Source organism: Cyprinodon variegatus, unplaced genomic scaffold, assembly GCF_000732505.1.
Source record: "Cyprinodon variegatus isolate N-32 unplaced genomic scaffold, C_variegatus-1.0 Scaffold45, whole genome shotgun sequence".
NCBI classification, from domain to species: domain Eukaryota; kingdom Metazoa; phylum Chordata; class Actinopteri; order Cyprinodontiformes; family Cyprinodontidae; genus Cyprinodon; species Cyprinodon variegatus.
In genome coordinates, this window is record NW_015150498.1 from 6,933 (window position 1) to 20,659 (window position 13,727).

General features: G+C 35.9%; 1 protein-coding gene across 1 annotated transcript; it reads right to left on the bottom strand.

Moving 5' to 3' along the window:
• Positions 1-465: 465 nt before the first annotated feature.
• On the bottom strand, positions 466-13,133 carry LOC107081975 (AN1-type zinc finger protein 5-like). The gene is made up of 6 exons (XM_015370362.1): positions 13,032-13,133; positions 11,737-11,936; positions 11,328-11,439; positions 9,464-9,609; positions 8,257-8,364; positions 466-3,882 (listed from the first exon to the last, which is right to left on the bottom strand). Exons 2-6 carry the CDS (start codon positions 11,894-11,896, stop codon positions 3,734-3,736), a joined length of 675 nt encoding a protein of 224 aa, XP_015225848.1. The 5' UTR covers positions 11,897-11,936; positions 13,032-13,133; the 3' UTR covers positions 466-3,733.
• Positions 13,134-13,727: the final 594 nt, after the last annotated feature.

The window sequence follows — 13,727 nt, forward strand, 5'->3', positions numbered from 1 at the left end:
ACACAGCTAGAAGTAATTTGAGGCATGTCAGCTTTATTAATTTAATTCAAGCTCATTTAGACTGGATAGTGAAGGTTTGTCACAGAATTAGATCAGGATTTTGAATGGATCCTTCTAATAATTCAGAACACTCTAATTTAATCCAATCTGTTGTGTTTTTTCAAGGTTTTTTTTGTATTATGTATTCAACATCCAGTTTTCCTATTTGTGCAGAATAGCGTTCTAAGCCTTATAAGGGTTTACTTTTTGTCAAATATGAAAGCAGTAGCTCCCAAGTGTTTGCCCTGTGCACTACATAGCCTGTGGCAAACTGCAAAAGCACAACTTTGCAATATGTGGTCACAATTATTTTTATGAATGATGGAATAAAGTACGGTACATGTAACGACTAAGGCTTCAGCTAAATGTGGGAAAAAAGTAACAATCATGTTTAAAAAGCAAAACAAAAGACAAGTTTACTTTAAAATAAACTTTGTGATTTTATTGTTTTATACTTAATTTTACACATCATACAATCCTAACTCTTAAAAGAAAAAAAAAAAGGAAAAAAAATCTTATGTGGTGGTTTCTCTGGGGAACTGGAGTGCAAAGGGACAGGAACTAGATCTCTGAACAAATAGTTTCAATTGAAATTTCTACAATTTAGCTTCAATGACAGTGATCAAAATAATCTCAACTTGCTTTTGTGAACCAGAGCTTAAACTGGAGGCGTAAGATGCAGATTTATCTTTGTCAATCAACCCCCCCTCAAATGATAAACAGATCTATTTTAATGAATTGAAGACAGCTGCACATAATCAATATTAAGAAAAAAAAAGGTTAATGTAATGGTGGAGACTAGAATGCCATCCCTAACTGCTGGTGCCAAATCACCATCTAAACAATGTTAGTGGTTCAACTGTGGTTTATGTAAATAAAAATAAAAAAAGGACAACTTGGTATCCCTTCTCAACCTGAAACAGTCAAAATAAAATCCCAATAGTCAGTTTAATTGACATCGTGTTTTGTGAGAAATCTTGTAGTTTACATTCAAACTGCTCCAAACTATAACAAGCATGTCTATCGGGTTTGGATACTGATATGAGCAGTCCTTAATAAGCAACACAAACATGGAACCCTCATGATTTATGCAGCATAAAAATCATTTCACAAATCATCTGTAGAGCAGAACTAAATGTTTTCTATCAAACATCTGAAAGTCTGGGAATTATGTTTTTATATTCAGGGATGAGGCAGTTAGAAGTTGTAAAGCAAGTCAGATTTTTGTCTCGTCATCACCCAAGATTCACCCACCGTCTGAATTTCAATTTTCCACTAGATGCAAAATGGCAGGAGAAATTAATCACAGTCAGGGTTTATAGATGCTCAGCCTAACGCAGGTAAAATGGGTTTGTCGCTGGCGTGCTGAGTCCTCACCCCAGCAGCCATTCAAACATGTCAGGAAATCAAAAATCAAGGAGTTAAAGCGAAACTCGTCTCAGAAGAAAAGCGTCACATCGGTCACAATTTGCATTGGCTTCTTTAACAAAAAAAAAAAAAAAAGGTTCCATTTTCTTTGCAGCTTTTTTTTTTTTAAACGGCTCTTCTATAAATATTTCATCATCACAATCAAGCAACGTTTAAGGGAAAAGTGTAAATAATGGAAAGGTTAAACGTCAAATGCTACCTGAATGACAAGAGGGATTTTTTTAAGCTTTTAAACAGGATTGGGATACAGAGTAAGTGAAGAATATTAAATGCTTATGGATGGTTGTGGGATTATGATTGTTTAAAAAAAAGAAAAAATAAGAAAACAGACAATGAAAGACTTTGTAAAGATACAAGTAGTGGGTGTCTACAGAAAACACTGAATTTTACATGTAATAATTGTACATTAAATTGGGTAATAAATTGGTAAAATTGTCAGTGCCAGTAAGGGCACTTTTATTTTTTTTGGGATAATTATGAAAAGCACTTTTAATACACATTACTATTCTTCACCTCAATCCATCACCTTAATTACCTGGCAATAATCTACATAAAGATTATACTATATGCAGTGGAGCCATATGTTATTTACATTTGGAAAGAAAATCCTAAACTGTTCAGTCGTCCTTGTTTAAACCCTAAAGGTTTCAGCCATGCATTGTGCTCCTGCCATGTCGCCTTCTCGTCATGGCAACGCCAAAGTTTTCCCACTATGCAGTGATTCATGTCCAACTGCACACATGCATTAGGTTGGAGTTTCCCGAAAACAAGCTAGCCAGAAGCGATCTTTGCAGAAGGACTCATCTGAATCAGAGCGCAATGTAAAAAGCACAGCATGGCGACAATCTTTGCTGTAGCTGAGCGGAACATGTTTTTACCTGTGTGTAGCTTAACTGCGACCCACTTCGGTTTTCATTCAGCATGTGTCAGTGGTCTGCTGGTGGTTAGAGAAACATGGAGCCCTACTCTGACTCCAAACAACAAACACACACAAATAAAGGCTTCGTAGGAAAAGCTCAAATAGAACACCTCATCACTAGAACAAGGCAATTTTCCTCTGAGCCTGCTCTACAGCTCAGATATAAACTTAACACGACCAAGACGCTGAAAGAAACCAAGTAGGAGTGGCACATGTTTTGTGCTCTGCAGTTGATATCAGTTGTTGTGCTTTGTTTAACAGAAAAGAAAGAAAACAAAACAAAAAAAAACTTAATTTTACTGCATAGAGGCAGTGGAACTGCACCCCAATCCATATGAGCTGTTTTACTTTCATAGCTAAAGATTAAAGATGGAATTACTTAAATATAACTGCAAAGTGCAATTCCTAACAATTTGCTGACACATGCCGCCAATCCTCCAGCACACACCAACCAATATAAAATAAATAGAATGCAATCACACAATTCAAGCTAACTAGAATATATTAATATAGATCTTCTGATGTCATACGCTCATTAAAACAAAACAGAAAACAAAGGGATTCAGCCACTCGGTTAAGTCAAGGTTTTCTGACTGCCCTGACCTTTCCCTCCCCAATCATGCACCCGGCATCCATACAGGTCAACAGAAAGAAATCTGAAAAAACGCTAGCCTTTGGACTTCCACATGTGGTAATCCACAGCGTAAGATTTAAGAAGGGTGAAGAAAAAAAAAAAGGAAAAAAGCAATGTCAATAGAAAGGTTATAGGTTTTTTAAAGTCTAAGAAAAAATATTCCAAAGCCCTTAAAAAGATTCTTACACATAAAATGTGTTTTTTTTTTTAAACTAACTAAACCTTCTGAAGGATCCTGTGTCATTATCCAGGCTGTGGCACACTCCCCAAACAGCTTATCCACAGTTTATTTCAACTACCTAAAGGGATTGCACAAAAAATAAAAATACTCACGATCCCTCCAAGTTGAGAATCAAAAAGGGGTCAAATAAAATCCCACCCTCCCCATGGCAAAACAAACATCCATCCAGCCCCTATAACTCTCTCCCTAACTCTCCAGCAGATATATGCAAACACACACACTTTCATTCAATCCTAAAACACAGACACTCTCAGATTTAGCTGCAGTCACAAGCTGAGAGAAAGCGAGAGAGAGGAAGGGGATCGCTAGTGAGGGATGTGTCTTGATTTTTAGTGCGACCACGTCGCCCCCTGTCCGCCTTTGACTATCTTGAACAAAATGAAGCCATGATGTCAGGTGTTTGCTTTTTTCCCATCCAAGTCACCATTGTTCAAATTCACAAAGTCTCAGAGACTTTTATTGCACTTAGTCCTCATAATTTCTGGATTTTCTCAGCTACCACGATGGGGTTCTCCTTGCGTAGGCGTGCAGCTGCTGCGCTCCGGTAATCATATGGACAGTCGTGTTTGTCAGAGTAGCGGTGGATGGCACAAAACAGGTTGCCGCAGCGACAGTCGAAACCTAATAAAAAAAAAAAAATAAGTAAAAAGAGAAAATTGTTCAAACAAATTATGGTTTGAAAATATAATTAAAAAACAATTAAAATACAAACACTTTTACATTGTGTAAATGCTGTAATGAGCTCAAGAGATTTAAATCAGCAGTAGTTCGAAAATATGCCTTAAACATCTTTCACACAGTGAGCATTTTTACATTAATCAGATGTCTACTGAGAAATCAGCTCGTCACCACAATAAGATTTTTAGTTCGACTGGCTAGAGCAGAAATCCTCCTTCCGATCAAGTTGTTGCGGGGCAAAGAAGATATAAAGTGAAGCATTTTCAGCACAAGTATAGTGCAAAATAATGACACAAAGATGCAAGTTTTTGTCAAAGGAAATAATTTTCTACAAAATGACTAATATTCATTCAGGCTGCAAGAATAACAAAAATACGTCTGTAGATAAGAGGAAGACTTACTGGACACAGAAAATTTGCTCTTATCCATTCTTTAAACTTTTAACCTAAATAAAGGAACATGGCTTTGAAAACTTTAGCAGCATTTCGGGGACCTGGAATGCTGTGAAATTAATTTAAAATCCCTTAGCATTAAAGAAGAATTCTGTTTTTGTAACACTACGAGTTTTAAACTAGATGATTCAGTAATTGAAGCTTTATATGGCATTTTAAGAATAAAAATAACTGGGTTTTTTTAAAACCAGAAATTCATATAATATTCTTAATGAAAACATTACATTTAATAAATTGATCTGATCTCTAGACATTAGCTACCAATTTTGTTTATAAAAAAAAAAAAAAAAATGAAAGATGCGAAGTAAAACATGTTATGGGTTTGATATCATAAAGGTGTAAATAATTAACTTCAAAATAATTTGTTTTAAAATACCAATGGCCACAATACAAAAAAAATAAAAATACATTAAATTTAACTTAAAATACATTTAAGAAAACATTTGAAAGAAAAATCATTTCAGAAAATGTACAGAATTGTCCCTTATTTTCATGGCAGTAATGCATTAAAAACTGTCACAATAGTGAAAAGAGTAAAAGTACAGAAGAAGAATCATAGCTCTAGGTACATAATGTAAACTCAATTTTAATTTGGAGTTTATCTTCTATAAGCTTCTAAAAAGGTATGAACTTGAACTTTGGCTAATTTAACCACTAGCATTTCAGGGCACTGTTCTAAAACGTCAATGGCTGTACAGCCATTCTAGTGCAATGCTTCTCTAAACTATTACATATTTGCCTCTAAATTACCATAAAATGCCAGGACCTAGCCTTGTCTAGAGATCTAATCCTACAATATTCTCACAAGGATTATTAAAATTATCAGCTTAGAATGAGAAACAAGAGCTTTGTGCATAAGCTTAACCATTGCATGGGTTTTCTTTCTTTTGAGAAATGCTGATAAGAAGGGATATTTAGAGAAATATATGATCTATTGGAGTATTTATAGTATTTTTAATTAGTATGTATACTTATTTAAGCCTTTCTCAAATGTAGTGACTATTACTTGAAGTGGTGTCATTTTCTCTTTTTAGTAAATGATCTAAGTTGTATACTGATGAAATCATTTGATTCCATATTCTTAACTTGCTTCTATTAAGACTGGAATCAAGCTTTGCCAAAAATAAGCTTTGCTTCTAAACGGCTCAGATGATCATATTTAAAGCAAAACGCAGACTACATGGAACACTATATGGTATCTTCACATGTATTTTGTATTAAGTTTTTTTTTTTTTTTTTTTACATAAGTAATGATTATCAAACAGGTAGTTTCTCTCAAATCTGTTAGCATACCTAGGCCAGAGCTGAATGTTAAAGGTACATCAAAACGCCCAACTTTATAAAAAAAACCGCGATGTCCTAGCATCGATGCTAAATCAAAAGGGAAGTTGTAAGATTATCTTTAAACAATTTAAATGGCCATTCCTCAAAATTATTAATGATTATTTCATTTTTAAGGGTCAGCAAGATTGATGAAGGGAATAATGGGACTTTATGTCAAAAAAAACAAAAAAACACAAGAGAGCAAATATATGAACAATACAAATCACCACTTTGCTTAAAAATGGCAGAAGTTTCTGTGAAACAATAGTTTTCTTTAGGGTTAAATTCGAATTTGAGTTATGAGCTCCATGAACTCCTATAGCTATACTGATATTAAATTAATTTACATACACAACAAAATATCAAAGCACATTGTAAATATGAAAAATTAACCAACAATAACTCTAATATATAGATAAAGATAAAAAAAAAAAATTTTATGTCATTTGGGACTGAATAAAAAGGATCAACAGAAAACCTTTCATAAATTTACATTTGGAAAATGATTTCCAAGGGAAAAAGCTTTTAAAAATATATTTTTACTATCAAATATTTTATTTTTTGTGCAGAGACCAATATTTTCTCTCAAAAATAGATTTCTCTCTCCTATTGGCCAGTTTTAACAGATTTCAGAGCCGAGTGGTGATATTAGGTGCAAAGGTGGTTCTGCCTCCATCTTTAACGCCCATAAGGAAAGTCTCACTTGCCCAGACTGCCTCGCTCCACCAGCAGGTGTATTCGAGTTGAGCAGCGCCTCGCCTGGAATGTGAATGAGAGCTTGTGGCTGTATTTAATAATCCTAACCCACAGGAATCCACAGGAAGAGAACATTCATTTTGAAAAGGAATGCAGTTAAATCAGAGTATTTCTAAGTGTTTCAAGGTACATTTTCCACGAATAAGTTGCATAACACAAACCAGCCATCTTGTTTATTTGTAGTCAGCTCTGTCAAGCTTCATAACAGACCATCAACCCCTCCCATCAAAAACACCTGTAAGCTCTCATCCACATTCCAGGTGAGGCGCTGCTCATCTTGAATGCACCAAATATCATTCAGCTCTCAATTCTGTTGAAACTGGCCCAGAAAAAAGGATATTTTTGAAAGAGCTTTTTTCCTTTGTAATAATTTTCCAAAAGTCAATTCATCTTTTTTTTTTTATTCTATAACAAAATATTTTCTAAATTTTTTTTCGTCAGTCCCAAAAAATACCAACACTGGCCATCAATGCAAATATTTTCTTCACTTCAATATACTCATTTTACTTTTAGAATTATTTCCCCCTTTCAGATCGTATTTTTTCTTGGATTAAATAAAAACAAACCACAAAAATAACTCCATTCAGGTCAGTTTAACCCAAAAATCGAGGTGAGAAATTAGCAACAAAATTCTCAGGTATTTTTCTCTGATTAAAAGTTACATGTATAAACACTACCTGATGAAAACTGCCCAGGTAACATTGAAGTGACTAAGCTCCTATAGCATCAGGAATAAGCGGAACAAATACTGAGCCAGACAGCCCGCTGATTGGGCTGGTCACTTTTTGGATTGTGTGTTTGATTTGTTGTACTTTTTTTCTTCTTTTCAACAACAGCTGTAAAAAAAAAAACAATCTGATTTTTGATGAATATTTAAGACCATTAACTTCAGGATAATCATTTTAAAAAGTTAACTTTAACAGACAGAACCAGATCAGTGGAAACGTCCTCTACTTAGTTGCAGTTGCTAGGTCATTGTAAACAGAAGAAACAACACCCTGGCAGTGCATTGCACTTGCTTGGCTTGGTGAATAAAGTTAATTAACCCATGCCAAAGAAAAAAAAATTAATTTTCCTTAACTTGCCTGGTATAAAGTGTGAGTTTCAAAAGATAGCAAGTTTTATTATCGTGTCCAGTCCCAATGTTTTATTGAGTATAATCACAAAGTTTTTGTTTGCCTGGAAGTAGCAGCAGGTAAGTAATAACATTTCAACTGTCTGTACTCTGTCCATTCTGGCAACCAACAAACAAACAGCTAACAACTAGACCCTGTGCTGGTTGCTATTGGCTGCCTCCAGCTGACGCTCTGAGGTCACTGTGACGTCGGCAGTAAAAAGGCTCTGAAGAGTTATGCTGCAAATCAGCCCACAAATCAGCAAACATTTAATGCCTCCCCCTTTTCATTCAGACATTTTAGAAATTGATCTTTAGTAATAATGCTGGCCTACTGTTAACGCTTTTAAAAATATGTAATAAATGTTGATTTCCTCTTTTCATTATAACGTTAAAAGTCACAGATCACAGAGTGTAGACAATCAAGACCGTGTCAGCTTGATAAGTCAAAAAGAGATGACCAATGTAGAAAATCAATATTTAAGTATTTTCACGAAGAAAACAGTCACATCTGTTAGATAACTACCAATTTGAATGGTTTTAGCGAGAAGTGCAGTTTAAAGTAAAAGTTTGTAGCAATCCTGGTCCATTATTCAAATACCTGTTGAACACTGCTTCACTCAAGAGCTTAATAATTAGCCTAAATGAGTGGAAATGAATTTTCCAGCTTACCAGTAAGGCCCACTTTCTTCCGGCAGGAAAAACATCGGTTCTTTTTCTTGTTTTTATCGGGGGTTTGGTCACCATCAGAGGAAGCTTGTGCTCCATCACCCACAGGTTCTGAGGTTGAAAAAGGAAACATTACACTTTAGCTCAGGACTAGCAGTCTATAAAAACAAAAAATTGAATTTGTGCTTCATTTAATCTGGCATTTATAAAAGGCTAACATAGTGTCTGAAATTATCAAATAAGGCAGGAAAATCAAGCTGAAATACAGTTCATCATTTGTCTCTGTAAAATGACAATATGCATTTTTTTAGGACAGTTGAGGTAAATTACGAAGAGAATTATAGAAAAGGTCCAGACTTTTATGACTACATTTAATCAGTGGGAGGGAAAGTAGTCTATGGAGCTTATCTATGGGGTTTTTATTTGGATTTCCTTTAAAAGCTTTTATATTACATATCCTTGGATGCAATTTTGACCTGATAAAGAAGCCCATCAGTCTTGGCTCATTTTCAAAAGAGGTAGAGCAAGAAAACATGAGATTGAAATAAGGCAGTGGAGTTGATGAAAACGTTTTGAGTCTGGGTGTCGTTTGGAGGAAAGGGTAATGAAAAAGCATGGTTAAGAATGGTGGAGGTTCTGTGATGCTGTGGGTCTTTATCTCAACTAAAAAGAACTGGGAACCTTTGTGGTCAATAGACTGAATTCATACCAGGGCTGGGCAATTAATTACATTTGCAATATAATCGCAACAAAAGATATTTTTTAAAATCCCAGGGGCACTCATATTTTGGTCAAGTTACATTTAACAAGAGTAAGAGCCTAATTTTTTATTTTTTTTTTACTCTAGCACTTTAGGTGGTGGTAATGTGTTTAAAATGGGGTTGCTGCCACAAAAAAACGAAAGAGAAACTTCCAGCTAGCATGCCGAACAATGCATGCAAATAACTGTAAGCACCTTTCCAAACAAAGGTTATGGTAAAGTCCTGCAACAATGGACTCTGGACAAACAAGGCAATGAAAAACCTGGAACATCTACATGTTCTACAACAAAATCAAAGGCGCAATTGCATTATTGGTCGAAAATGATTACAATTCAGATTTCTGTCAAAAATTATTCAGCTAATTTATACAGCCCTTTGCTAGTTATACTGACCACTCAAATCATTTTGAAGGTATAACCACAGCCTCCCCAGCCTTATCAAATACTCACCTGTGCTACTGGATGTACCCTCCTCTTCCTCATCCTCTTCCTCTTCTTCTCCCTCAGCAACAGCTCGCTCAGAATCTACGGTCCCCGAATCTTGAGAGATGCTCATTGCTGTCATCTGTTGGGTTACTGGGCTCGGAGAACTGGGACTAACATCACAACGGACAGAAGAACATTGGTTTAGAATACACAAATCTAACAGTACAAAACTGAACAGCTGAAAAGGATACCCTCCATTAGTTTTTAAGTGAAAATAAAAGATTAAGTCTATCTGCTACTGCAATTAGAATTAAAAACACCACAAAATCTGGTAAATACATCCAACATCTAAATAAGCTGTGACCTTATATACCAACCAACCAAATATATTATAGTTTACTATTATTTTCTGCATCTTTTTAACAGAGCATCATGTTTATATACTACAGTGGTGTTGGATGTAGGAGATTGCCTTGCAACTAGAAAGTTGACGGTTCAAGCCCCAGCTCCGGTTTTCAGTTTCATTGTGTCCTTGGGCAAGACACTTCACCTGCACTGCCTACTGATGGAGGTCAGAGGGCCCTGTATGGAAGCCTCGTTCTGTCAGTAAGCCCCAGGGCAGCTGTGGCTACAATGTAGCCTGCCATCATCAGTGTGTAAGTGTGAATGACTGAATGTAGTGTAAAGCACTTGGGTAAGGTCCTCTGGCCATGTCCCAATTCTGTGAATTACTTGGAGCACAAACGACAAAATGCCATAAACGCCATATATAGACCAAATATATGTCTTCAAATTGGAGAGGTTATACTAGAATTAAGCCACCAAACCTGAAATACTAATAAAAGACACAGATACCAGAACTATTTCTTAGCCAATTTATGTTTGATGAAAATGTGTGCCGTTTGGAGAGCTGATTTGAAATTACTTATTTTAGCATATAGGCATTGTATTCTTTTTTAATGTTTTTATAAACCACCCATTTTTCTTTTGAATTGAAGAAAATAGTAATGGAACATCTATTTAGCTGATAATGTTCTAAGAATGCAGTGAGCTTATTCAGCTGAAGCATATTTTTGATCTAGAGCACCATTTATGGCATTTTGTGACCTTTAACAGGTAACTGTAATACTTAGTTTTTATATTCAGGTCACAGATTTAAAAAAAATTTAAAAAGGCATTTTTTGTAGCTGAAACCGGACCACAGATGCACTGAAAATTTCTAAATGTATAGCTCTGATCATCTTTACGTTCCACAGATTTAAATATTGCAAACATTTGCCTTTGGAAAGCAAGCTTGTTACACACACCACCCTACCAGTCAGCTGGCTGAAAGATAGCCAGTTAACTCTTTCATCACTTACATGGAGGACCAATTAAACTGTCCATCATCATTTCTTGCTTAAAAAAAAAAAAAAAGAGGCAGGGATACTCAGAACATGGAAACTAAAATGGTGTCATCCGTTATTATGATTGAATGTGGGTTTTTTTTTAAGTTTAATAAGGACTTTGTGCCACATCCAGCTTAGGCCTGGTTACAATTTGGAGTCTGTCTGGTCAACATGGAAATATAAGCTTGTTAGATCACATCTATTAGTCTACATTATATAGAGTATTATGAGGAAGAAAAAAAAGTAGCATATTTTAAACAATATAAAAAATGGAAAACTACTAATTGTATGATTTTCTTTTAAATCCTTATGCTAGCACTGTGGTATTAATGCCAAAGAAATGGTTACCATTTCACCCTGCAAGAACAATCCAAGGTGCTGTTATTTATAAGAAGTAATTAAATGAGTGGGTATAGTGATACCGTTTACCTATTTTCAATAATTATATAGATAAATTCATATTTTGACAATATAATATACAGGAGTTTTTCCCATCATACCCTGTTGTTTGTTCCTCAGGTGGGGTCCCTGCTGCTTCTGTACTGAGCTCTGAGGTTGTGTCCTCCACAGTTACACTAGCGGATGTCGGTGATCCTGATGGTGAAGTAGCAGCTGTGTATGAAAAGAAGAGCATGATAGAGAACCTGGTGTACCGAACTTACAGAGAGATGATTTTCAAAATGATTTCCAAGTATCCTTTTACAATTATGCCTTGGAAAAGCAGATAAGATGCATTTGGAGTTCAGATGAAACAACACATGGAAAATTCACTCTTTGCTTTCTTATTCCACAGTAGGAAACTGTTCTCCAACTCCTTTTAGCAAAATAAAAGTACAGTAAAGCGTATGAAGGAGTACCTGCCTTTCTCACCTAGTAGTTGGCAGGTTTGCATCTGTCCTATCCTCCTACCTTTCTCTCCAGGAGGGCTGGATCGCCCCCCTCCCTGTTGTCTCTGCAGGTGTTCCTTATAGCAGACGGAGCACATGCCGTTGGTGCGGGGGTTACCATAGAAACCGCATCCCATAGTGCAAAGCATTGGCACTTGCGTCTGATTGGTCTCCTGAGCCATGCTTTGACAGAGGGGGGAGGGGGGTTGGGAGAGGAAATTCCTGAAAATGTGATAGAAAAAGTTAGTAGAAATTGTCTTCAATTTACTAGATGGGTTTGTGGGGGCTATTTTTCAGCTAAAAGAGCTTAGAGGTGGCGATTGCTGCATTAAAACAGAGCTGGAAGAATTTCAGGGTTTCAGATCCTTTGATATTATTGTCTTCTAACAGCATTTATCAGTTTTATGAATTTGATAGAAGTTACTCCAACAGATTTATAAGTTCAGAAAATGCTGTCCAACATCACGAACTGAGTGACAGAGTCCGGCCTGTAGAGTGTAAAAGAATAAAAACAAATTTCAAACTTTTGTTTTTGAATAATGCAATAAACAAAATTATTTGTTTATGAAAGTTCGGAGCATATTTCAAAATCTAGTCAAATTGATTCATTTTTTATGGCAATGAAGTAAAAAGTGTTTTTCTACGGAACTGAGGATATGACAGGAAAAAACGAGAAAGGCTCAGCAAACAAAAGCTACAAAAGAGTCGATCACAACTGCAGTTTAAAGGGCGGTGTGCGAAAGCACCAGCTAGCTGATGGATTACACTTTCTTCCGCCGCAAAGCAAGATGTTTAGATCTGGGGAAAAAACATAAAAGTTACCGTAAAAAGGAACAAAACCAAAACAAGTCGGCAATGAACCAAACTCTAGAAAATACATGAAACTCTTACATAACGAAATACGCGACAAACAGGAGGACAAGACTGCTTAAAAATCCAGCTAAACAACTTCCAACTGACAGGCTGTGGTAGAAAACAGCAGCAGTCCTGTGTTGGCATAGCTCAGAGCAAACAGTAACACTAGCAAACAGCCTCGGTCGCCGTTTGATCTATAGGACACAACATACCCTCGTGTGAACAAGACCGAAACTTACACGTTAATGTTCCATTTAAATAGACCGAACGTGGATAGAAAACAAACCTCTTCCATGTTGTTTTTAATCGAATAAACTCTAGCTTTAGTAGGCTAACGTTAGCTGCTCTGCTAGCATAGTGAGCCAACCTTAACGAGTGCGCTTCAAGACTCTCTCCTGACGACTTTAAAATTAATTACACGCAGCGAGACGATCCTATATCTGTCTGGGATAAAGTCGGTACCTGAAATCCAAGGTATTGAGGGCTGTCAACGACCTTGAGCTGTAGATTTGAACAAGTTGTATCCCCAGCAGCACGCGCGGCCTCCTAACCAGGGCGCGTTCCCGACATTCGAAACACGGGCCATGACGTCATCCTCATTGATTCAGCTCACAGGAACAAACACAACAATTAAAATAAAAAAATAAAAATAATTAACACACCCTTATATTATTTCTACTAATTTATGCTATTGGCCATACAGTTTTACTTCGTGGGCAAAATAAAGGCTTTGCAGTCATTTGTTCTGTTTGTTAATCTATGGCATCTGGAGGTGAAACAATATCTTCATAAAAACGCAAAAACTGAGCTAAATTAGAATATGCACCATAGCGCATAATGCAGCTATTTTTATTATTATTATTTATGTGGATATTCATTTCCACATTTTCCCATTATCTATTGTTCAATAGGATTTCTAAATATCTTCCTAATGGATAATTATTACATAGATGATCAGGTGTTTTGGCAAAACTAGTTAACCTAAATCTGAAGTGTTGCTTAAACAATCCATTCTAAAAAACAGAGGGTGATCTCGAAAGTTTTTGATATGGTTGCCCCTGATATGGTTGCATCAAATGAAAAAAATTGAAAGGTTGTTGAAAACTAAATATGGGTTAAGATTAGGGCTGAAACAATTAATCGGATTAATACATTTTT